Source organism: Dreissena polymorpha, chromosome 7 (genome assembly GCF_020536995.1).
Source record: "Dreissena polymorpha isolate Duluth1 chromosome 7, UMN_Dpol_1.0, whole genome shotgun sequence".
NCBI lineage: Eukaryota > Metazoa > Mollusca > Bivalvia > Myida > Dreissenidae > Dreissena > Dreissena polymorpha.
Window position 1 is genome coordinate 78,294,415 of NC_068361.1, and position 27,727 is coordinate 78,322,141.

Sequence of the window (27,727 nt, forward strand, 5' to 3'; positions counted from 1 at the left end):
GGCACACACTCAAAATGGATAAAAGAACGATATTGTGTTGTATTGTCGTTCAATCGGGTACAAACATGTTGATCTGGCACACTCAAAATGGGAAAATAATGATATATTGTGTTGTAGTGTCGTGCAAGCGGATGCAAACGTGTTGTTCTGGCGAGATGTTTTTTAAGTACCGTACTCATCACGCGGTCATTAAAAAACCGACAGACACCTTCATACTTCGTTTCGGCGGGTATCTTTGTTGTTATTCTTGCATGTTCTCTTGTTGTTACCCATCGGACCCGCCAACACGCCAGAACGATATGGAAAAACTTAGCCACCATAGTTTTGTGGCCCTGTTGTTTTGAAATATATTCACGTTATTGAATGAAATGTATGCACACTTCTGTATGCACAATTCAGATTTATTCTCAATAAGCAATCTATAGGAGGTTAATGACACATACAAGTACGCGTCTACGCTGCTTTTATAACTAATCGATTTTATGCGCCAACTGGCCTTAGTGTGCAGTATTTTGTTTATCTGGTATTTTGCAGATAATATTATATAAGGTAGAAAGATCAATGGCCTGTTGTATGGTTATGTAGCAAACCACATAATTATATTTCGGAGTAAACAAGTTTGAAACTTAAATCCGCAAGAATATTTTCAAAATAACAGATAACGTTTGTACAGGTAGTCTTACATCCAACAGTTGATCCAGACCTGTAACGGAAAAACGCCGTTCCGTAAGGTTTTTAGTCGTAAAAAACTCTCTGCAAACAGAGAGACATATACTTAGTTTCCATAATATTATAAACCTTGATAAAAAAAATGAGAACATCGTATACATAAAACTTGAAGTCCGGCTTGTTATTATTGCCATTGTGTGGCTGTCAATGCTGGATTGTGGGTATTCGCATGTACATGTATTGTGTCATAGCAAACAGTTCACTGATTGGGAAAACAATATGTGACGCGTTCTGAGAAAATGGGGCTTAATGCATATGCGTAAAGTGTCATCCCAGATTAGCATGTGCAGTCCGCACAGGCTAATCAGGGACGACACTTTCCGCTTTTATGGTATTTTTCGTTTAATGAAGTCTCTTCTACACGAGAATCCAGTTAAGCCGGAAAGTGTCGTCCCTAATTAGCCCGTGCGGACAGCCTATGCGGACTGCACAGGCTAATCTGAGATGACACTTTACGCACATGCATTATGCCCAGTTTTCTCAGAACGCGACACATATGTATGATTACGAACTATGCTGAATGTTATTTCCAGCCGTCGGCGGTTCCACAACTCTGCAGCCTGCGTCGGATGTCTGTAAAACATGCCGCGTCAATCAGTACTGTCCTCTTAATACGCCAGCCTGCTTTGGTAAGAGACGCGGCGAGTATGGTCTTCTTGTTCGTATAGAATTTTAATCACAGAGTTGCATGCGTTAAAAAATGAAATACTGATAAACACAAATGCAGGTCTATTGAGGTCGAATTTCAACTTAAATAATATAGTTTTTGATTTTTTAAGTTGAAAGAGAAAACCAAAAACAAACTTTAGACATATTTAAATTCTCAAGTAGAAAACAAGAACATTCGCCATACAACTAAATGCATATCGTATGCCATTAATATAAGTCTGGGTACTTTAAATAACATTGAAATGTAGCCATTTTAAATCGGAGAATTAGTATAACAAAGTATTTCCGACAACTTGTAAGATGATATTAAAGACCGTTAATATAAAGCCGCGTTTGAGAAAGTTTCCTCCATAACCAAATTGTGCCGCTTCTCATCTAACCCGTGGACCATATGTAATGCGTAACTATGTTCATACACTCGCTATGTGCGTTATTTAAATGATTTTTTTATAGAATGTTTCATACCAAATGTATATTCATGTGTACGTATTAAGTGATGATTAAAACTGCATGTCAATTGAGGTACACACATTTAATTGCACATACATGTATAAGCACACCCTTTTCCCAGTGTTTTAAGTTAATAGTGTTAAGGCCCGGTCACACCGCCAGAACTTTGCTTGAGCGTTCCTGGAGCGGTGAAAAACAATCATCACCGCTCGCTACCGTTCACGACCGTTCACGACCGTTAAACAGAAGTTGGCCCCCGTTAAGGCAACGCCGTATACGCTCGGTCACCGCTGATGGTTCCTCCTACCGCTCAGAAAGTTTTGAGCTGCACAAAATATTGCGAGCGGTGAGGAGCGGGCCATTTTCCGCTCCGACAAAGTTCACCACCGTTCCACCAACGCTCAGTCAAAGTTTGGCATCGCTAGACGCAAGTTCGTGGACGTTTGAGTCCGCAAGGCCAACGCAGAAATCTTGAATGCTGGACAACCGCTGCTTCGCCAGCTTTGCCCGGGCCGTGATTAAACGTTGCACAAACTTTGGTGGAGCGGTTGTTAGCGTTTTTCGAACGGACACGGAATTGCTGGAACGGTGTCGGGCGTTGAAGTAGCGATCAATTGCAGTGATGAACCTTTGGTTTGGCGTTGGTATTGAGGTGTTGGAGCGGGAACAGAATTTGGCTATAAATACGGGGATAAATTAATAAGGAGTCCATTTTAAATCTAGCTACCGTTGAGTGCAGACCTCATTTTAATTTGCTCAGTTACAATAAAAGTGTTCTACCATGGATGCTGTGAGACTTGTTGTGATAGGTGCACTAGTCCAGCAGCAGAATCAGAACCTCCTCAGATTGCAACAAGCTGTTGACAGAAGGAGAAGAGAGAGAAGAAGGATGAACAGAGCTGTTTGGGTCAGACAGTGGATACTGAGAAGGCCTGAACATGGACTGTATCACAAGCTGATGGTGGAGCTGAGGAATGAGGATCCACGAGCCTTCCATCACTTTATGAGGATGCCACCAGCCATGTTTGATGAAGTTGTACAGAGGCTGACCCCCGATTGACCAAACAAGACACCAATTACCGACCAAGCCTGGAACCTGGTCTCAAAGTGGCAATCACCCAACTGCACCTGGCCTTGGTAACACCTACAGAAACACGCAATACGCCTGGAAGGTTCCCCACAACACCATCAGTGTGGTAGTTAGAGAAGTGGTAAAGGCCATCATTGAGGAGTACACAGATGAATCGTTGTTTTGCCCAACAACTGAACAAGGATGGAGATACCTGGCTGACAAATAGTACCAGAGATGGAACTTTCCCCACACAGTTGGTGCCATTGATGGCAAGCACGTGGACTGTAAAGCTCCTCCTAACTCTGGCTCAGAATTCTACAACTACAAAGGCTTTTACAGCGTCATCCTGTTTGCCATGGTGGATGCTGACTACAAGTTCACCTACATTGACGTCTCAGGCAATGGCTCATCCTCAGACGCTCAGATCTTCACTGAAAGTGATCTCCATCGTGGGCTGGACCAGAACAGGATTCACGCCTTTCCTCAGCCAGACCCCTACCCAATGACAATAAGAATGTGCCTTACTTCATCATCGGAGATGACGCCTTCTCACTGCGGACCTACCTCATGAAGCCGTACAACACCAGAAAGCTCACCCATGAAGAGCGCATCTTCAACTATCGGCTATCCAGGGCAAGACGGGTCGTGGAGAACGCATTCGGCATCCTGGCCAACAGGTTTCAGATTCTGCTCACCACCATGCAACTTCACCATGAAACTGTCAGAACCATCGTGGAAGCTTGCTGCATCCTCCAAAACCTGATGCGCACCCGCTATCCAGTGCTCCATAACAGACCTGTGGACCGTGCACAACCAGATGAAAGCCTGCAGCCTGGGGCATGGAGAGAAGGACGGAACTTGGAGGACACTATCGTCGTGCAAGGCCCAAACACAGCCTCGCGTAATGGGAAGAGGCAGCGTAACCTACTCAAGCATTGTTGCAACTCCCCTGCAGGATCAGTGGACTGGCAGGAAAGAATGGTGGCTATCAACTGAACACTGCGTAGACCACTGAGGATACACTTTTGCATTGTCCATATACATGTAATATGTTGATTACTTTGTTGTAAATGTTATTTGTCATTGTTAAAGGAACTCGAACGTTAATGGTGCCCCAGTATTGGACATGCAATGAACATGTTGTACTTGTGTTTGTTTGAAATGTTATGAGACTAATATAGAAACTTGTGACACGATTCATTCTTGATGTCATATTACATTAATAAAAGCACTTTATGTTTAATCCATTAAGTCCCAGTAGCGCCTTTCCGCACCTCTGAAAATTTCAGTTTTTGAAGCCATTGTAATAAATAAAACATTTGCTCCAAAAAGGACCAAATGCTCTATTGTTTTCAATGATTTTAGTACTATGGGGTCTTGTAAGTCGTTAAGCCTGTAGTAAGCTGTCTTTTTGGTAATTTCAGTCAAAGAGGTAGACTCTAAAAATAGCCTGGGTCTTAATGGGTTAAAACATGTCTTGTTTAATACTTGAAGTTTTTTTTTAAGTTAGAAATTCCAATAAATAAAGTTGTCAAGTTTAGTTTAATAAAAATGCTGTTTATTAAAGCTCAAAACTTTTGAGACCACCCAAACACACAAGTGCACATAAAACTAATAAACATCAAAACAGCTTGCCAGCTCATCCCTTAAACAAAAATTACATGAAATAACTGAGCAGTCCCTTCAACACATCACAAGCAGTCTCAATTCTCCTCAACGGTGGCCCTTATCTCTGACAGTAAATCATCAGTCCCTTGAGCTGTGGCGGAGATTTGTATGGATAGAGCATTTATATCATGCCTTTGAAGGTCCTGGAGAATCCACCCCTCGCTGACGGCGCTCATGTTGGCTTGGTTAAAGGAGTAAAACTTCGGCATGTCTGACAACATGAGTCCTGCGCTGGAGCTCCTTGGGGTGGAGATTGGCTGGCTGCCTCTGGGTGTCTGCAATTGCTGGAAGTGCTGAGGCTGGTGCTGAGGCTGAGGCTTAGGCTGCTGCTGGAAGCCGTAATGCTGAGTCTGGGGCTGGTAGCAATGCGGCCGCTGCTGGTAGAAGGTGAGTGTAGGTGAAGGTACTGATGCTGGAGGTGGTTGAGCTGGAGGGAGGGGGTGGGGGATCGCTGCATGTCGTAGAGGATGGCCGTCATTCTCTCTACTGTGAGCTGGTACTGGGCCTCAGGTAGTTGTTGGAGAGACTGGGACATGTACGTGATGAAGGGCTGTCGTGCATGGCTGATCTCCTGGGCTAGGACCAGTCTCTTCAGGAGGGCGTTGGTAGCCTTCATACTATCTCTCATCTTAGGGGCGTCTTCAGGCTCGGCTCTGGTGGCGGCACGGCGTGGTCTGGTGTTGATGGAGGAGAGAGCTAGTGGAAGTGGGGTGCCCTATGACCTCGTGAGTGCCGCTTGAGTGCCAATAAGCGAGAGGGAACCCTCGTCTTCTTCCTGTTCCTCGAAGTCGTGGGAAGGCTGGCGAGAGATGCTAGTCCACGCCGAGTGCTGGGCTTCTGGAGGCTGGTTTGTTAAAGTTTCCTGTGTGAGGGGTATGTTTCTAAGTTTCCTGGGCTTGACCTCCTTGTGCAGGAAGGCGCAGAACGCCGCTCTGTCAACGCTCGCGTCACTGCTAAACCAACTCTCGCTACCGCTCTCTACCGTTAAACCAACGCTAAACCAACGCTGGCTTCAGCGATGCACCGCTTTGGCAACGCCAGTGTTTTCGATTTTTTTCCCCATTTTGTGCGCAGTGACGAGCGTTGCCGAAATTCGGCCCCTCTTCATACCGCTCAAGGCACGCTCCAGCAAAGATCTGGCTGTGTGACCGGGCCTTTAACGTTAACAAGTCAAAACATGACTTTTCATAAAAATGCTAGTTATTATGCTTTTTATAGATACCGATATGTTCATACTATATTTTTCGGACTATTTCTAAGCCCACCTCTGAAGTGTTGGCAATGTGCTTACGAATACGCATTGAGATCGGCTGAATGTATGGGCGTCACACCATTAGGAACAGAATGTCATACCCTAAAATAAGAGCACATAACTTGAATCGTTTAAATATTTAATACACTTTTATAAGTCAATAAGATGATGTAATAATAGTGTTGGTTTAAAGACGAATCGACAGAGAAATTACTGCCGTTGGTACTACCTTTAAAGTACAGGTACATTTCTGACTGCTTTGCATAAGTCGTGATTACATTAATTCTTATCGTTCATGGTCAATTGAAATGCATTTACGCAAGTCCTATTGGTATTCTTTACATGCTGGTGTTACATGTATTATACAGAATACTTAGTCTCAATGAAAGAAGTTTTTTTTTCCAATTGATTTCCAATTAAATTTAACTAAATCCAATATTTACATCATTTGGTTTGAAAATCGATCGATATGTGACTTGTTCAATTATTCAGTACAGTAGTGCTACTACAATAACCCTAAGTAACTCAACGTATCAAAGCTATATATAATATACTGCATCGTCACAATCTAGTATATGCTTTTTAAACGTTGGATGTCGATCAACGGTATTAATTTTACTAATTACATAAAGAACTATTATAGTATTGATTTTAAAGGTTCTTGTTAACAGTTTTACATCACGACAGTTTGCAACAAAAATTCATATATTAAAAATAAGCATGCATGCATTCAAAACAAATTTAAAACAAATCTTACTAAGAATAAATTACAATTTTACAAACGTATATTCGTTTATTGATGATCATCAATTGAAATCGTAATAAATAACTTATACTTTATACCTGATATTTTAAAAATTATCTTAAACGTTGACAGCAGTTGTCCCAAATACCGAAACGTATTATTCAAAAAAGGAAACACGTGACTTCATGGTTGCACAAAAAGACCAGTACCCTTGGCTAAACATTGTGTTACACTGTTCATGGGTGAAACAAACTACAGGAAATAAATTAAACTTAAATGGTGTTGTTCATTTTTTCTTTAAAAAAAACGTTTTATAGAAAATTATATGATCAACATTGGTGAATAACGAACAAACTCACGTGTCACCACTCACGCCGTATACATGATTATGCGTATACATATTACACAGTACATGTAATTTACACAGAAACAGACCAACTTGTATTCAGAAATCAACTGGCATAGTTTAGCCGAGCGTAGGAAGTATCTAAAACTTATACATATGTACAAAATTCACAATGGCTTATGTCCAGACTACTTACAAAATTTACTACCAGCAACTGTCTTTCAACAATCTGCTAGGAACCTGAGGAACGCAAATGATTATGTAATCGTTACTAGAAGGACGGAACTTTACTCACGTTCATTTATCCCGTCGGCTATAGATCTATGGAACAACTTACCTCGCGACATAAGACTGTTAGATTCTCTATCAATATTCAAAATTTAATTAAAACAATTATTTCTCCCAAATGTCGAAACTCCTTTATATTTTCATGTTGGTGATAGAAAATCGTCCATTTTACATGCTCGACTAAGGAATAACTGAAGCGATTTGAAATTGCACTTGTTCGTCAATCACTTAGAACCTTCACCTTTATGCGTATGTGGAGAAGTTGAATCAGTGTATCATTTCTTTTTTATTTGTCCACGCTTTTCTGAACAACGTACTACTCTTTTTGAAACCCTACACGCAATTGAACAAATAAATTGCAATACAATGCTTTTTGGTAATGACATGTTATATAATGACAACAACTGCTTCATATTTAAAAATGTTCAGATATTTATTAAGACGACAAAGCGTTTTTCATAATGATGTTGTAGCACATAGTTATGTTTATTCTCCTGGATAGGACTTCACTATCTCAAGGTTGTACTATATGTTTTATTTCCAATGCTTTACAAACCATGATTTTCTTTTGTATTTTACTTGCGCACTTGTATTTTGCTTTCTTAAGACAAATGTAATCTTGACCATGTAACTTATAGCTTTACAAAATCACGCTATCGTCACGAATATATGCAATGTAAATAACAGAACAGGGAAAGACCACCAATAATGTTGTTAGAACTTTAGGTCCTACCCTTTTTTCAAAACAGTTGTATTTCTATATTTGTTCTGTAGTTGTGTAACTATTTTGGAAATAAAATATGTTTAAAAAAAAAAAAAAAAAAAAAAAAAAAAAAAAAACGGGTAACTAAAAAAATAAAAAATAAAAATATATAAAAAAACATTGCCACCGAGCGCCTGTGTGAACATTCACACATTGTTGCACAGCTTTTGGAGACTGACCGTTCAACTTATTTCAAAACAAAAGCATTTCCAATAAACAATTTGCGTTTACTTATAATAATCTTAAAAACTTATACCCACCGGCAATAGTTGATTAAACACTGATGCTTTTGAATAACTATAACATCGTCGTCTAGAACTCCAATGAGATATGTGCAAATCGTGATTTATATCTAATCCGTTGTCACTTCATTATTTACCGTAGGAAAACTGGATAAAAATTGTTATAATTTATTGGCGTCGCACTGGAGTGCGGCGACTATATATGTAATGCATGTTTTTTTCGCTTATGGGAGAAGTTATTTTACGGATCAATGTATATATTTATGTTTTAAGAATATCTTGCATAGTGGTGATTTTTTTGTAAATTAGTGTAAATTAGTACTGGATTTGTGCCTATTACATTTATTACAACATTTATTGCCAATAATGCAAAGCTAATTGTTTTAATTAATAACTGATCCACAACTGATCACAGAGGAAATATCACAGGGACTGGGCAAATACACGATTCGTTCATACGACACAAGGACACTATTTTGTTTTACGGATCATTTCGGCTTAGAGGACTCACCAGTCACGTAAAATATCGAATATAATATATATTTTTTATAAACAACTGGAAGCAAGATGAGTTGCAGATATTGGTCAGTAACCATATTTTAACTTACTCTTTTGACCTGTTAATTCTTTTCAGCTCAATTCAACAGTGAAAAATGCCCATAATATCACTTTCAGAAACGCATACATTGTCAAAATAAATGTTCAATCGAACTCGTTTTTTTTTATTATTGTAAGTCCTCCAGGTTCTCTATAAAATTATTAATCAGTACTTCATTTTCAACTTTGTTTTACAAATAAACACCCGCTTTTTAATGTTTTGGGACAAAATAAATTTTCAGCAGCGTGGTACAGAAATCCGTATTTTAATAATCATTTAGTATTTATTCGTAAGCCGAGTGCCTAGTGCAACTTGATTTTGAAAATAATTATATTTTAAATACTGATTTATTTTTTACAGAAATAGGACATTATAATAATATTTTACAGACTGTCACATCTCCTGCACAAACTGTACATCGTACGGCGAGAACCACTGTCTGCAATGCAAGCTGGGGTACAGGAACGTGTCTGGCACGTGTGGGCGTAAGTATAGAGTAACCACTGCGAATAGCTCATATGTGGAACCTTGTGAAAAGCCCGTGTCAGTGTAAGTACATACTCTCCTACAGCGAAAGACTCCTGTCTGAAACATTGTCACAAATCAGCGTAAGTACAGACTCTCCTACTGCGATGAATACTGTCTATGACATAGTTACAAATCAGTGTAAGTACAGACTCTCCTACTGCGAATGAATTGTGTGTGGAACATAGTCACAAATCAGCGTAAGTGAACACACTCCTACTGCGAATGAATCCTGCCTGGGACATAGTTACAAATCAGCGTAAGTACAGACTCTCCTACTGCGAATGAATTGTGTGTGGAACATAGTTACAAATCAGCGTAAGTACAGACTCTCCTACTGCGAATGAATTGTGTGTGGAACATAGTCACAAATCAGCGTAAGTGAACACTCTTCTACTGCGAATGAATCCTGCCTGGGACATAGTTACAAATCAGCGTAAGTACAGACTCTCCTACTGCGAATGAATCCTGTGTGGAACATAATTACAAATCAGCGTAAGTACAGACCCTCCTACTGCGAATGAATCCTGCCTGGGACATAGTTACAAATCAGCGTAAGAACAGACTCTCCTACTGCAAATGAATCCTGCCTGGGACATTGTTACAAATCAGCGTAAGTACAGACTCTCCTACTGCGAATGACTCCTGTCTGGAACATAGTCACAAATCAGCGTACGTACAGACTCTCCTACTGCGAATGAATCCTGTCTGGAACATAGTTACAAATCAGTGTAAGAACAGACTCTCCTACTGCGAATGACTCCTGTGTGGAACATAGTCACAAATCAGCGTAAGTACAGACTCTCCTACTGCGAATGAATCCTGTCTGGAACATAGTCACAAATCATTTTAAGTACAGACTCTCCTTCTGCGAATGAATCCTGTCTGGGACATAGTTACAAATCAGCTTAAGTACAGACTCTCCTACTGCGAATGAATCATGTCTGGGACATAGTTACAAATCAGCGTAAGTCCAGACTCTCCTACTGCGAATGAATCCTGTGTGGAACATAGTCACAAATCAGCGTAAGTACAGACTCTCCTACTGTGAATGAATCCTGTCTGGGTCATAGTTACAAATCAGCGTACGTACAGACTCTCCTACTGCGAATGACACCTGTCTGGAACATAGTCAGAAATCAGTGAACGTACAGACTCTCCTTCTGCGAATGACTCCTGTCTGGAACATAGTCACACATCAGTGTAAGTACAGACTCTCCTACTGCGAATGACTCCTGTCTGGAACATAGTCACAAATCAGTGTAAGTACAGACTCCTACTGCAAATGAATCCTGGCTGGGACATAGTTACAAATCAGCGTACGTACAGACTCCTACTGCGAGTGACTGACTCCTGTCTGGAACATAGTCACAAATCAGTGTTAGTACAGACTCTCCTACTGCGAATGACTCCTGTCTGGAACATAGTCACAAATCAGTGTAAGTACAGACTCTCCTACTGCGAATAACTCCTGTCTGGAACATAGTCAAAAATCAGTGTAAGTACAGACTCTCCTACTGCGAATGACTCCTGTCTGGAGCATAGTCACAAATCAGTGTAAGTACAGACTCTCCTACTGCGAATGAATCCTGTCTGGAACATAGTCACAAATCAGTGTAAGTACAAACTATCCTACTGGGAAAGACTCCTGTCTGGAACATAGTCACAAATCAGCGTACGTACAGACACTCCTACTGCGAATGAATACTGTCTGGGACATAGTTACAAATCAGCGTAAGTACAGACTGTCTTACTGCGAATGAATCCTGTGTGGAACAAAGTCACAAATCAGCGTAAGTACAGACCCTCCTACTGCGAATGAATCCTGCCTGGGACATAGTTACAAATCAGCGAAAGTACAGACTCTCCTACTGCAAATGAATCCTGCCTGGGACATAGTTACAAATCAGCGTGAGTACAGACTCTCCTACTGCGAATGACTCCTGTGTGGAACATAGTCACAAATCAGCGTACGTACAGACTCTCCTACTGCGAATGAATCCTGTCTGGAACATAGTCACAAATCGGCGTAAGTACAGACTCTCCTACTGCGAATGAATTCTGCCTGGGACATAGTTACAAATCAGCGTAAGTACAGACTCTCCTACTGCGAATGACTCCTGTCTGGAACATAGTCACAAATCAGCGTACGTACAGACTCTCCTACTGCGAATGAATCCTGTCTGGAACATAGTTACAAATCATTTTAAGTACAGACTCTCCTTCTGCGAATGAATCCTGTCTGGTACATAGTTACAAATCAGCTTAAGTACAGACTCTCCTACTGCGAATGAATCATGTCTGGGACATAGTTACAAATCAGCGTAAGTCCAGACTCTCCTACTGCGAATGAATCCTGTGTGGAACATAGTCACAAATCAGCGTAAGTACAGACTCTCCTACTGTGAATGAATCCTGTCTGGGTCATAGTTACAAATCAGCGTACGTACAGACTCTCCTACTGCGAATGACACCTGTCTGGAACATAGTCAGAAATCAGTGAACGTACAGACTCTCCTTCTGCGAAAGACTCCTGTCTGGAACATAGTCACACATCAGTGTAAGTACAGACTCTCCTACTGCGAATGACTCCTGTCTGGAACATAGTCACAAATCAGTGTAAGTACAGACTCCTACTGCAAATGAATCCTGGCTGGGACATAGTTACAAATCAGCGTACGTACAGACTCCTACTGCGAGTGACTGACTCCTGTCTGGAACATAGTCACAAATCAGTGTTAGTACAGACTCTCCTGCTGCGAATGACTCCTGTCTGGAACATAGTCACAAATCAGTGTAAGTACAGACTCTCCTACTGCGAATAACTCCTGTCTGGAACATAGTCAAAAATCAGTGTAAGTACAGACTCTCCTACTGCGAATGACTCCTGTCTGGAGCATAGTCACAAATCAGTGTAAGTACAGACTCTCCTACTGCGAATGAATCCTGTCTGGAACATAGTCACAAATCAGTGTAAGTACAAACTATCCTACTGGGAAAGACTCCTGTCTGGAACATAGTCACAAATCAGCATACGTACAGACACTCCTACTGGGAATGAATACTGTCTGGGACATAGTTACAAATCAGCGTAAGTACAGACTGTCTTACTGCGAATGAATCCTGTGTGGAACAAAGTCACAAATCAGCGTAAGTACAGACCCTCCTACTGCGAATGAATCCTGCCTGGGACATAGTTACAAATCAGCGAAAGTACAGACTCTCCTACTGCAAATGAATCCTGCCTGGGACATAGTTACAAATCAGCGTGAGTACAGACTCTCCTACTGCGAATAACTCCTGTGTGGAACATAGTCACAAATCAGCGTACGTACAGACTCTCCTACTGCGAATGAATCCTGTCTGGAACATAGTCACAAATCGGCGTAAGTACAGACTCTCCTACTGCGAATGAATTCTGCCTGGGACATAGTTATAAATCAGCGTAAGTACAGACTCTCCTACTGCGAATGAATCCTGACTGGGACATAGTTACAAATCAGCGTAAGTACAGACTCTCCTACTGCGAATGAATCCTGTCTGGGTCATAGTTACAAATCAGTGTAAGTACAAACTATCCTACTGGGAAAGACTCCTGTCTGGAACATAGTCACAAATCAGCGTACGTACAGACTCTCCTACTGCGAATGAATACTATCTGGGACATAGTTACAAATTAGCGTAAGTACAGACTGTCTTACTGCGAATGAATCCTGTGTGGAACAAAGTCACAAATCAGCGTAAGTACAGACCCTCCTACTGCGAATGAATCCTGCCTTGGACATAGTTACAAATCAGCGAAAGTACAGACTCTCCTACTGCAAATGAATCCTGCCTGGGACATAGTTACAAATCAGCGTGAGTACAGACTCTCCTACTGCGAATGACTCCTGTGTGGAACATAATTACAAATCAGCGTACGTACACACTCTCCTACTGCGAATGAATCCTGTCTGGAACATAGTCACAAATCAGCGTAAGTACAGACTCTCCTACTGCGAATGAATCCTGCCTGGGACATAGTTACAAATCAGCGTAAGTACAGACTCTCCTACTGCGAATGAATCCTGTCTGGGACATAGTTACAAATCAGCGTAAGTACAGACTCTCCTACTGCGAATGAATCCTGTCTGGGACATAGTTACAATTCAGTGTAAGTACAGACTCTCCTACTGCGAATGACTCCTGTCTGGGACATAGTTACAAATCAGCGTAAATACAGGCTCTCCTACTGCGAATGAATCCTGCCTGGGACATAGTTACAAATCAGCGTAAGTACAGACTCTCCTACTGCGAATGAATCCTGTCTGGGACATAGTTACAGATAAGCGTAAGTAGAGACTCCCCTACTGCGAATGCATCCAGTCTGGGACATAGTTATCCCCACGTATTTCGGAGAAAAAGTGGGGATATTGTGGTGATGTGCGTCCGTCAGTCCTGGCCACCTGCTCCTCCTACACTATTAGCACTAGAACCTTGAAACTTACATACATGGTAGCTATGAGCATATGTGCAACGGTGACAGTGACGGAATTTTGATCTGACCCCTGGGTCAAAAGTTATCTGGGTTTGGGCTGGCCGTGTCAGAGATTTTTACTCATTTTTTATGTTATTGTACATTAACTTCATCATTTCTGCACCGATTTACTTCAAATTGATACTGAGCCTCTCTTATGGCAATACGGTCAATCTCAACTATGCATGGCCCCATTACCAATCCTGGGGTGCCCAGGCCACATAGGCCACGCCCACCCAAAATTGCCTTTTACTATAATTTCTTCATTTCTACACCGATTCACTTCAAATTGATACTGAACCTCTCTTATGACAATACGGTCAATCTCAGCTATGCATGGCCCCATTACCAACCCTAGGGCACCCCGCCCACATAGGCCACGCCCACATAGGCCACCCCCACCCAAAATTGCCTTTTACTATAATTTCTTCATTTCTACACTGATTCACTTCAAATTGATACTGAACCTCTCTTATGACAATACAGTTAATCTCAGCTATGCATGGCGCCATAACCAACCCTGGGGCACCCCGCCCACGTTGGCCACGCCCACATAGGCCACGCCCACCCAAAATTGCCTTTTACTATAATTTCTTCATTTCTACACCAATTCACTTCAAATCAATACTGAACCTGTCTTATAACAAAACAGTTAATCTCAACTATGCATGGCCCCATTACCAACCCTGGGGCGCCCCGCCCACCCAAAATTGCCTTTTACTATAATTTCTTCTTTTCTACACCGATTCACTTCAAATTGATACAAAACCTCTTTTATGACAATACAGTCAATCACAACTATGCATGGCGCCATTACCAACTCTGGGGCGCCCCGCCCACATAGACCACGCCCAACCAAAATTGCTGTTTACAATAATTTCTTCATTTCTACACCGATTTACTTCAAATTGATACTGAACATCTCTTATGAAAATACGGTCAATCTCAACTATGCATGGCCCCATTACCAACCCTGGGGCGCCCCGCCAATAATAGGCCACACCCACCCAAAATTGTCTTTTACTATTATTTCTTCATTTCTACACCGATTCACTTCTAATTGATACTGAACTTCTCTTATGACAACACGGTCAATCTCAACTATGCATGGCCCCATTACCAACCCTGGGGCGCCCCTGGGTCAAACATGCGGCGTGGGGATACGCGTCGACCTCTGCCGCGCCATTTCAAGTTACAAATCAGCGTAAGTACAGACTCTCCTACTGCGAATGAATCCTGTCTTGGACATAGTCACAAATCAGCGTACGCACAGACTCTCCTACTGCGAATGACTCCTGTCTGGGACATAGTCACAAATCAGTGTAAGTAGAGACTCTCCTATTGCGCATGACTCCTGTCTGGAACATAGTCACAAATCAGTGTAAGTACAGACTCTCCTACTGCAAATGAATCCTGGCTGGGACATAGTTACAAATCAGCATACGCACAGACTCTCCTACTGCGAATGACTCCTGTCTGGAATATAGTCACAAATCAGTGTTAGTACAGACTCTGCTACTGCGAATGACTCCTGTCTGGAACATAGTCACAAATCAGTGTAAGTACAGACTCTCCTACTGCGAATGACTCCTGTCTGGAACATAGTCACAAATCAGTGTACGTATAGACTCTCCTACTGCGAATGACTCCTGTCTGGAACATAGTCACAAATCAGTGTAAGTACAGACTCTCCTACTGCTGATGAATCCTGTCTGGAACATAGTCTCAAATCAGTGAAAGTACAGACTCTCCTACTGCGAAAGACTCCTGTCTGGAACATAGTCACAAATCAGCGTACGTACAGACTCTCCTACTGCGAATGAATCCTGTCTGGAACATAGTCACAAATCAGCGTAAGTACAGACTGTCCTACTGCGAATGAATCCTGTGTGGAACATAGTCACAAATCAGCGTAAGTACAGACTCTCCTACTGCGAATGAATCCTGTCTGGAACATAGTCACAAATCAGCGTACGTACAGACTCTCCTACTGCGAATGAATCCTGTCTGGGACATAGTTACAAATCAGCGTAAGTACAGACTGTCCTACTGCGAATGAATCCTGTGTGGAACAAAGTCACAAATCAGCGTAAGTACAGACTCTCCTACTGCGAATGAATCCTGCCTGGGACATAGTTACAAATCAGCGTGAGTCAAGACTCTCCTACTGCGAATGACTCCTGTGTGGAACATAGTCACAAATCAGCGTACGTACAGACTCTCCTACTGCGAATGAATCCTGCCTGGGACATAGTTACAAATCAGCGTAAGTACAGACTCTCCTACTGCGAATGAATCCTGCCTGGGACATAGTTACAAATCAGCGTAAGTACAGACTCTCCTACTGCGATTGCATCCAGTCTGGGACATAGTTATCCCCACGTGTTTCGGAGAAAAAGTGGGGAAATTGTGGTGATGTGCGTCCGTCAGTCCTGGCCACCTGCTCCTCCTACACTATTAGCACTAGAACCTTGAAACTTACGTACATGGTAGCTATGAGCATATGTGCGACGGTGACAGTGACGGAATTTTGATCTGACCCCTGGGTCAAAAGTTATGGGGGTTGGGGCTGGCAGGGTCAGAGATTTTCGATCATTTTTTATGTTATTTTACATAAACTTCTTCATTTCTGCACCGATTTACTTCAAATTGATACTGAGCCTCTCTTATGGCAATACGGTCAATCTCAACTATGCATGGCCCCATTGCCAACCCTGGGGCGCCCAGGCCACATAGGCCACGCCCACCCAAAATTGCCTTTTACTATAATTTCTTCATTTCTACACCGATTCACTTCAAATTGATACTGAACCTCTCATATGACAATACGGTCAATCTCAGCTATGCATGGCCCCATTACCAACCCTAGGGCATCCCGCCCACATAGGCCACGCCCACAAAGGCCACGCCCACCCAAAATTGCCTTTTACTATAATTTCTTCATTTCTACACTGATTCACTTCAAATTGATACTGAACCTTTCTTATGACAATACGGTCAATCTCAGCTATGCATGGCGCCATAACCAACCCTGGGGCTACCCGCCCACGTTGGCCACGCCCACATAGGCAACGCCACCCAAAATTGCCTTTAACTATAATTTCTTCACCGATTCACTTCAAATTAATACTGAACCTCTCTTATAACAAAACAGTTAATCTCAACTATGCATGGCCCCCTTACCAGCCCTGGGGCGCCCCCGCCCACGCAAAATTGCCTTTTACTATAATTTCTTCTTTTCTACACCGATTCACTTCAAATTGATACTGAAACTCTTTTATAACAATACAGTCAATTACAACTATGCATGGCGCCATTACCAACTCTGGGGCGCCCCGCCCACATAGACCACGCCCACCCAAAATTGCTGTTTACAATAATTTCTTCATTTCTACACCGATTTACTTCAAATTGATACTGAACATCTCTTATGACAATACGGTCAATCTCAACTATGTATGGCCCCATTACCAACCCTGGGGCGCTCCGCCCATAATAGGCCAAACCCACCCAAAATTGTCTTTTACTATAATTTCTTCATTTCTACACCGATTCACTTCTAATTGATACTGAACTTCTCTTATGACAATACGGTCAATCTCAACTATGCATGGCCCCATTACCAACCCTGGGGCGCCCCTGGGTCAAACATGCGGCGTGGGGATACGCGTCGGCCTCTGCCGCGCCATTTCTAGTTACAAATCAGCGTAAGTACAGACTCTCCTACTGCGAATGACTCCTGTATGGATCATAGTCACAAATCAGTGTAAGTACAGACTCTCCTACTGCGAATGACTCCTTCTTCATGGAACCTAAGCAAGTGCCTGCGTGAGTGAAGAGTCCATTGTGAATGAATCCAATCTTGAGCCTATTTTAAAACTAAGTGAAAGCTTTACCACGCAAATGACTTTTGGCTCACACGGCCTCATGTACAGACAGTGCCCGATTACGTTAAATATATAAAGTACAAAGACGTTCTGTTCAGCGATACGTTGAAAGATGGATTTAAAATTGAACACATAATAATAATAATAATAATAATAATAATAATAATAATAATAATAATAATTATTATTATTGTATTATTATTACTATTATTATTATCATCATTATTATTATTGTTCCCTGTTTACAGTGTGTCCGCCGAACACTTTCGGTCCAGACTGTGCGTCCACGTGCCGTTGCCTGAACCCCCAAGACCCCGCTGAGTGCGACCCTGCCAACGGGCACTGCGCAAGCTCCCAGTGCGCCCAGGGCTGGCAGGGCGTACCCACCTGTCAGACACGTACGTTACACATGTCTGGTAGCCAGACTTTTATTCACAAACGGATCTGTACAAGCACCAATGCCCGAACACACTTGTGTTTTGGTACAAATTACTTATGCCCGTGTACATCATTGAATAGTTACTTGTGCATGGCTAATACAAGTAAAATCAGCCGATGCAATAAATCATGTGTTTTATCTTCCTTCAACTGCCTAGCAATTTGCAAGATTTTTTAAATCTTTAACAATTATGAGCGGAATCATTTCAAATCAGTTTAACGAATATCAAAGTCGTTTTTTTTTTAAATACTAGCTACCTTCCGGACCTCAAACCATTTATGCATTTGGGTAGGGGCGACTCGTCCATAGAAGTGACTTGGTTAGCTAATAATTCAGCGGTATAGTTCATGAACCAACTAATATATTAACTTTAAATTCCTATACCAACAGATGTAGAAACATATGTGTTTTTCAATCATTTTTCAATATGTAAATTGCACTTTTCCGCAGATCTGATTTATAATAAGTTCGGATTTTGACACCAATATTTTAACTCTTTGCTATGGTTAAATAATTTATTTTCATTTATCAAAAATTACAAACATCACCTCGTACTGATTTAGTTTTGAAATCAAAAACATCATCCGTGCGTGTTGTTTTAATGCCTTGATTGCTCAGTACGTGATATCTACAAGCAATGATTACATCACATTGTAATTTGATGTTAAATGAGCCTCGTTCTGGGAAAACTTGCCTTAATGACTGTGCGGAAATTGTCGTTCCATATTAGCCTGTGTATTCCGAACAGGCTAATCAGGGACAAGACTTAACGCTTTCATATATTGTTTTATTTAAAGGAAGTCTTCTTAACGAAAATCCATTTTAAACGGAAAGTGTCGTCGCTGATTCGCCTGTGCGGACTACACATGCTAATTTGGGACGACACTTAACGCACATGCATTAAACCACATTTTTCCAGAGCGAGGAAAATACGTTTGACATTGTGCCATGTAATGGTTTCGTTTTTCCGTGGTTATACGCCCTCCATTCGTCTACTACGCAGCATGCAGCGAAGGTTCGTTTGGTTCGGGCTGTGTGCAGGCATGCCACTGCCCCCCTGGTGATACCTGCTCCCCCGTCAACGGTCTCTGCTCCAGCGGAGCATGCGCGATAGGCTGGGCCAGTACAGGATGTCAGAACGGTGAGTCGAAACGGTTGTGAGGGTTTCTGTCTGACTTTGGCTTGGATTTAATGTGTATATGAGCGCTTTATGTTCTTGTAAGAAATTAATTTTAAACCAACATTTGTTCAACGGCGACTTGGCTTTTAATTATTTATCTTTACCCCCGTCAGATAATTATAATGCATTTTGTCCGGATAAATTATTTTTTAAAGATTGTTTGGAAAAAATAAGCTTTTAAAATATTTGATTTCTTTTATGCTTTTATAAAATTAACGATCTCACATAGATTACGAGGCAGAATTGATTTGTATCTGTTTTCAAGTCCAATCTAAATAAAATAAGTCAATGTCCAACGATGCTGTGCATTTGTCTAGTTCTACCTTGTATTCACCATGTGCTTTTGACATTGTATCATTAAGAGTTACCGCAACTTGACAATCCACCGGATGCTGTCGACGTGTCGTGCGCAAACGTAACGGTCACGTGGTTGGGGTGGAGGAGCGGGGTGGACAGGGGCGAGACCACGGCAACTATCAAGAGATATGAGTAAGAAAGTTACAGACCAAACGTGGCTGATAGACTTACCGCCTTAATTCGATTGTCGTTTAGAATGGACATCCATAAAACAAAATATTGCAAAAAAGCGAAAAGTGTCGACCTTTATCTGGGACGACACTTTAAGCACATGCATTAAGTGCAGTTTTCTCACAATGAAGCTCAAATGTTAAATAACTTCAACACAATTTATCAACTGAACTGCTAGTTGAATGTTAGTTTTAACTTTGAGTGTTAAAAAAGGCTTTGTAAAGAGTATATTCGTTCTGAAGTATTGTATATTTAACACCGTCTAGATATATTAGTAGATGTAGAATACGAATACCAGCAAAAAAAGAGAAACAAAACATTTAAGCTTACTCAAAGTGGCTGCATACCTCGGCAATATGTATTTTTAACCATCGCACAAAAATATAACATATTGGAATTGCAGATTATATTCAACTTACCGTCCCGTAGAACATTACGAGCCCTGGAAATTTGTAGCCAGCGTCACTCACAACAAGACAGCAGGTTCCTATCAAATAAACCTGACAAATCTCGTACCAGACGTGGATTATAAATTTCGTGTTGACGTCATACAAGAGGCGCCGGGCGGGAAAGATATGCCAGCGATGACAGGAAAAAATTCTACGCCCGTCTTTATCCTATGCACAGGTAAGGCGAGAAAAGTAGATATCAGTAATGTCCTTTCTTCCTGATTTGTATAGATCCCAATACCGAATTCATCTTGTTGCAGTATAATATATTACGGAAACAAACGTGAAAGGATTGTGTAATATGGCATCCTAGCACTCGACTAGCTTCATTTAATGTGGTAAGACCTTTTGTCAACGCCATAGAGGGAAAAACGATTATTGTTTTGTAATATATAATTGATTGCATGCTTTATGTATTAAAACTGTTTGTTTTTGACGGCGGTGATACAAACAAGTCTGATTGTTGTGGATCTTATACAGTTTGAGAAATATCTTTAACAAACATTTTTTGTAAATCCAATTCAATAAAAAAGTCCAAAAACTGCTTGTTTTTACAAAAAAAAACACTATGTGTTCAAACTTATACAATATGTATGAAATTACATGTCCAAGTACAAAGCGCTAGTAGGTCAATCTATACTCATATAGATCGTGAATATTGTCTTTCAGCACCCGTTGTCGTCTTGTTAAAGCGCCAAGCCCCCGGTACTTAAGTTTTCTTCCGGGGACTGCAGGCTAACCAATTAAGAGTGTGTAGTTTTGATCATGTGACAGATTTCACTCACACTAACACTGCAGACTGGTGGTGGGCACTTACATTGTCTGAACTATTTGACTTAAATGCTACGTTGATGTCACGCCATTATATGAGTCGTGCTCTTAGAAAACTGGGCATAATGCATGTGCGTAAAGTGTCGTCCCAGATTAGCCTGTGCAGTTCGCACAGGCTAATCAGGGACGATACTTTCCGCTTTTATGACATTTTTCGTTTAAATGAAGTATCTTCCTAGCAAAAATCCAATTAAGGCGGAAAGTTTCGTCCCTGATTAGCCTGTGTGGACTGCACAAGCTAATCTGGGACGACAATTTACGCACATGCATTATGCGCAGTTTTCTCAGAACACGACTCATTCATATAGTTTGACATGCGTTTCACTTTCAGTTTAAATATGCGGTACAATTATTTGTTAAAACAGATCTTATCACTGTTACAAGCATTTTAATATTAGTAGTTAATTCATTAAGTGGCATTTTTCAAACATCCGACGTTTTTGGTCAAGATGCCAGACGTAGATTGACAAAATCTAAACAAAACTATAGTACAATTATTGTAATTTGTCGACCTTGATTCGACGTATCTTTTTTTTCATTCACATATAAAATTGTGCCGAGGAATAAGGTCTGTTGCAGACAGACCTGGCTGGTAAACACTATTTTTAATAATGTTTTTGAGGTAATTGTCTAAAAAGTGAACCACCTAATACATTTTACCATTACCTACATGTGTTTTCACTATGTTTTACGGTTACCTCAATTAAAGAACAGAATGAAGGCTTATAAACATTCTGTCCGCCTAAATATGTTTGCTTAATAACGTCTATAAATCCATGTTTGTGTGTTCATGGTGGAGTATCGTAACATGGTTATTTCGATGATGCCATTTATGTATTTATTCCCTTGTTCAGAGCTTCAAATATCGATCGTCAGCCTCGTCTTTTCATGTGACGTCATTTTATGTGAACATTTCATCGCGGTCTCCAGATCGCTAGCTCATAAATGTAATGCCATTTATTGATTTATTTGCGAGTTGAATGTTTGTGGACCGGGAATGAAGTGGGCAGTTTGTGTTTATAGCATATTCATGATGATTGCGCAAGTTACTGGTCTATCTGCGCTATAATGCTATATCAGGTACAAGTGTTTTGCTCAACATATAGTTAGTTGTGGCGTTTTTCAAATATTTTTGGGCGCGGTTGTTTGGTTTGGTACTTGCGATGTTTTCGTTGTTTTATAGCTTAAAATTTAACCACTTAACATATTATCCATATATTAAAATGCAAGTTTTCGTTCAGGTATTTTATTTTAGCTTATCTACCATTTTCAAGGTGGTTGTTACATACTTTTCATAGTACAATGTTTAACATATAATGTACTATAAATCCAAAATGTTGGAATATACTGTTTACTTAAGTTGTATCATACTTGAAGTTTTTCGTATCGTGAAATACATGGCCCAATTGTGATGCTTATAAACACAGTCCAGTTATTCAATAAAATTTAAACAAATCATCATTCCCATTTACGACATTATACTATATACATGTTATGTTATATAGTTTTAAAGTCCAAGATAACTTACAGCTATATATTTGGTGCACATGGACACGAACGTTGAACTCGCTATTGTCAATCACGCATGCATTTCGATAGATATAGGTGATATAAATGTACGCGAACGTCTGTTAGACAGCGGTTATATAATGAACATTAAACCGAGAGGCCACATGGTCAATTAATCTGACCGTTAAGATGTGTGCCATTCCAGGAAAATGCAAATTGTGACTAAAATATACATTATGTTTCCATAGAAACGACTACCACGTCAACCACCCCTGAACCAACCACTACTACTAAAAAGCCACCAGGTAAATCAAAGATGTAAAGATAATGTGTATTTAAAAATCGTTCAGCTAAATGTTTGTTTTCATTCATTACGTCTTTTATTAACTAAAGAGTTATGGTTCATGTTTTAACTCGTTTATTGATATTATTGATGATACATTGAAGTTGTATTGTTCTTAATATATATAACCGACTGTGTAAATTGTCAAATGTAAGTTTAAATTTGAAAAAAACTGAGCGGTTTTATTAATTGTCGGTTGGCATTAACTTTTTAGATTCAAATTTACTTGACGACTCGAAAATACGTTACCAAGTGTTTCGTAACAACATCTCCGGCCGTCACGAAATTACTGTCACATGGGGTCTTAGAGACGCGGTTAACAACGAGACTCGCGTGATCGTGACCTTGACGCTCTCAAGAGTGAAGTACGCTGGCAGCGATTGTGCGCTGTTCGAAAACGGAACCGCTGTTATCAGGTAAGCTAGTTTGTAATAAATTCATCAAAATAATCCCCAGTCACTTAAATGAATGATGCTGCACGTTTGAAGTATAAAGCTATTGTGCGCAACGTATGGTGTTCTATTAAAGTAAAATTATTTCATACACATAGATCTAATAGAGACTCTAGTACGATACTAGTTGCATGGTGAAAATGGGTCGTTATTAGTTTAGTACTTGAAATAATAATAATAATAATAATAATAACTTTATTTCACGAAGATAACACATTAAGAAATAACATTTCTTTTTTACAATGTGGTCTTCAAAATAACAGTATATGTAAATATCACTCAACTATGTCTAGCATACTGCAAACAGCCTTAAAATAATTACAAAAGCAATATATAATGAAAATAATAATACTTATACAAATAATAATTATATAAAATAATAGAAATATAATAATAATAATAATAAATAATAATAATAAATAATAATAATATTAATAACGGTTATTTCATTCTTTCATAACAACAGACAATCACAAACATAACAACAGACAATCACAAAGCATAAAGAAGAAGAATAAAAATATCCAAAAGCGGTATTTTAATCCATGCAATCCACAATATCAAAACAAGTTTTGCGTTTGTAGCAAATGATTTTTAAAGTGCCGTTTAAAGGAAATAATTGTAGGTGCTTGTCTTATATTGTTTGGAATAAAGTTCCATATATTTTTCGCTCAACAGGAAAAGGTACGCTTCCGTAATTCGTTTTAAATGCAAAAGATGATAAATCGTTGTGGGTGGTGGACCTAAGAGAGTATGAATTGTTATTCGATACAAAAATAACGTCATCAAAATAAGTAGGCATTGAGCCATCTAAAACTTTGTACACTATAGTCCCAACAAGAAATTTACACCTATTTTCAAATGACAACCAGCCCAGTTTATTGAAAATCGGAATTGAAGGAGAGGAACACGGCCTATTCATTATTATTGTTGCAGCTCGTTTCTGTATCGAAATTACCTTCTTTAAATTTGATCTTGTGGCTGAGCACCATATTGTACAACAATAGTCCATATGTGGCAAGATGTATGAGTTGTAAAACAACTTCATTGTTTCATAATTTAGATAGGGTTTAATACGTTTTAATAAGGCTAGCTTTGAGTTGAGCTTTCGACAGACGTTATTTATATGCAGTTTCCAAGTGAGATGTTTGTCAACAGTTATACCAAGTAAATTATGATGTTCAACTTGTTTAATAACAATGTTGTTGATTTTAAGTAATAAGGTGTTTGAAGACTTATTAGCACTGGATAATATCATACATTTAGTTTTGTTTGGATGTATTAACATATTGTTAAAAGAGCACCAATTTGTTATTATATTTAAGCCATTTTGCAAAGTACTTTGAATGATTTTTATGTCAACATTAGCTACATGTAAGGTAGAGTCATCTGCATAAAGATCTAACGCTCCCTTTTGAAGGAAAAACGGCATGTCATTAATATATATAAGGAAGAGAAGAGGGCCGAGAATAGATCCTTGTGGTACCCCGGCTTTTATAGTTTTGAAAAGATGATTTTTGTGTTCCGACTTTGACGCATTGTTGTCTGTTAGATAGGTACGACTGCATCAAGGTAAGCACACTCTCAGAGAAATGGTACATAGAAAGTTTTTTAAGTAAAATATCATGATCTACTAAGTCAAAGGCTTTTCTGAGGTCAACGTATACTGACCCTACAATTTGTCCAGAATCTATGTTTTGTAGCCAAGAATCTATAAGTCGAATCAATGATGACTGAAAAGAAGGATTTTGACGAAAGCCCGACTGAAAAGTATGCAACAATTGATGTTTTTCAAGAAATGACTGATTTGATTTGAAATGTGTCTTTCAAATATCTTAGAAATAGTAGGGAGTATGGAAATGGGTCTATAGTTGTTAAGGTCATTTTTATCTGATTCTTTATGCACAGGCAATATATATGCATTCTTAAGCCTGTCCGGAAAAAAATCCACTTTGAATGCTCTTATTTATTATTGATGTTATTGAGCCGACAATAGTATCTCCAAAATGTTTGAGTATATCAGGACCAATATTGTCAAGGCCAGGTGCTTTATTGTTTTTTTAAAACAGTCGATTATTTAACGGACCTCGAATACTGTTATTGGTGCAATTTCAAATAAATGTGTTTTGAGTTTATCATTGAGATATGTTTTGAAATTTTTATAATAATATGGTTTAAATTTAGTTTTGGTGATCAAATCGGATATGTTAGTAAAATGTGTGTTGAATGTGTCTAAGATCTCAGGAATGCTGTCAACGGTTGTATTATTTACGTCAAGTGTTAATGGCAGATTGAGGGAAGGATTGGATGTGCAAGGAAATTAATTGTTTTCCATATATGTTTGTTGACACATTTTCCTTTTCTTAGTTATTATAAAATTGTTGTTTATATTTCCTTATAAGATACGTTACATGGTTCGTTTGTTTTTTGTACTCGTCGATTTTGTGATGTTTTTTCAACCTGTCTCGCATTTTAATTGCATGTTTAATTTCGTCTGAAAACCATCCAGGTAAAATTCTGACTTAATTCTTTTTGTTTAATAATCATTGAAATATGTATAGCGTAACTCACATGGAATTCCCTCTCTTCATTAATACAGACGGGATTTGGCGCGAGAAGGGACCCAGTTAATAACGGAAGGCGTGACCCCGTGGACAGAGTACAGTCTGAATATTTCAGCCAGCAACTCCACTCTCAACATATCTGACTTCCGGACTTACTCTTTGACAACTCTTGAAGACGGTAATGTGCTGTAGGGTAGAGAACCCTTAAGTTGGCGTCTGATAAATACCATTAACTATCGAGAGAAATGTGTATTCAGTATATAAGCTTATTTCTGGTAAAACTCGGCTTCATGCATGTGCGTTAAGTGTCGTCACAGATTCGCCTGTGCAGTCATCACAGTCTAATCTGGACGACACTTTCCGTCTGGATCTGCGCTAAGAAGAGACTTCCATTAAACGAAAAATATCATAAAACCAGAATGTGTCGTCCCTTATAAGCCTGTGCGGACTGCACATGCTAATCTGAAAATGCAATTTACGTACATCCATTATCTGGGACATTACGACGATACATTACGCACATACATTAGGACCCGTTCTCCCAGATCGAGGCTCATTTATTATTCTGGTGTGTTGAAGTTATGATTAAAGGGATCTTTTCACGCTTTGGTAAATTGACAAAATTGAAAAAAGTTGTTTCAGATTCGTAAGTTTTCGTTTTAGTTATGATATTTGTGAGGAAACAGTAATACTGAACATTAACCATGCTCTAATATAGCCATTATATGCATCTTTTGACGATTTTAAAACCTAAAAATTATAAAGCGTAGCAACGCGAAACGATTGAATAATTTGGAGAGTTCTGTTTGTCGTTAAATTTTGTTAAACTACGAAGATTGCTTATATAAGGTATAAAATACGTCAAGAATATGTACTCGGCGGAATAGCTCAATAGGCTATAGTGTTTTTACTTCAGGACTCTGGCAGGACTTCAGGGGTCACTGGTTCGAAACCTGCTCCGGGCAATGTTTTTTCCTTTTTTTATTTTTTTCTTGATTTTTTATGGAGCTTTATGATCCAATGTTTACATTTATCAATATAAAGCATTAATGAATAAGTTAAAAAAATGCCAAAATCTGTGAAAAGGCCCCTTTAATATAATCATTTGAATTGTCTTGTGCTAATAGTGTTTAGTGAATGTCGACAGCTACCGAATCTATCTTATTTTAACACAAATTTATCGCTTGTTCGATAGAGAACACATCTTGATGTTTACTAATCATATTCTATTTGGAGATGTAATTGCAACTTCCTTAAATGAAAACACAATATCGCCCAAAAGATTGCCATTGCCTTTGGCCTAAAGCTCCATGCTGTGTTTGAATCACCTCTTTATAACTGGTGAATTGTTGCTTCATTTAGTACCTAGCCCTTTGGGAAACGTAGAGAATGTCCGCGTTGTGGACGTCACAAAGACAGGTGGCGATCCAATGGTCGCCCTTAAACTGCAGCTTACGTCACGGAAGCTTGCGGCAATACCGCGTGTACGTGTTCAACATGATGACGTCACTCCAGCTTGGCTCAACGGACACGTCAATCACGAGGATTACATCAACACCCGGCGATATATCATCTACCAGGACGAATGCATAAAGTGCGTTATTTAAATTTTAGCGAGGCTGTATCGGAGAAAAACCGAGCTATTGCCATAGCAGATGTCGTGTCGTGTCGTGTCGTCCGCC

The 27,727-nt window shown here is 39.8% G+C and overlaps 1 protein-coding gene across 1 annotated transcript in view; it reads left to right on the plus strand.

Moving 5' to 3' along the window:
* Nucleotides 1–27,727, plus strand: part of LOC127839855 (uncharacterized) — a 33,442-nt gene that overhangs the window by 3,053 nt on the left and 2,662 nt on the right. Inside the window, exons 3-12 of the mRNA XM_052368245.1 lie at nucleotides 1,263–1,358; nucleotides 9,212–9,307; nucleotides 17,999–18,148; nucleotides 19,193–19,330; nucleotides 19,732–19,858; nucleotides 20,301–20,524; nucleotides 22,935–22,991; nucleotides 23,244–23,445; nucleotides 26,081–26,223; nucleotides 27,408–27,529. Of these exons, the coding sequence (XP_052224205.1) occupies nucleotides 1,263–1,358; nucleotides 9,212–9,307; nucleotides 17,999–18,148; nucleotides 19,193–19,330; nucleotides 19,732–19,858; nucleotides 20,301–20,524; nucleotides 22,935–22,991; nucleotides 23,244–23,445; nucleotides 26,081–26,223; nucleotides 27,408–27,529 (1,355 nt within the window). The remainder of the gene's footprint in view (nucleotides 1–1,262; nucleotides 1,359–9,211; nucleotides 9,308–17,998; nucleotides 18,149–19,192; nucleotides 19,331–19,731; nucleotides 19,859–20,300; nucleotides 20,525–22,934; nucleotides 22,992–23,243; nucleotides 23,446–26,080; nucleotides 26,224–27,407; nucleotides 27,530–27,727) is intronic.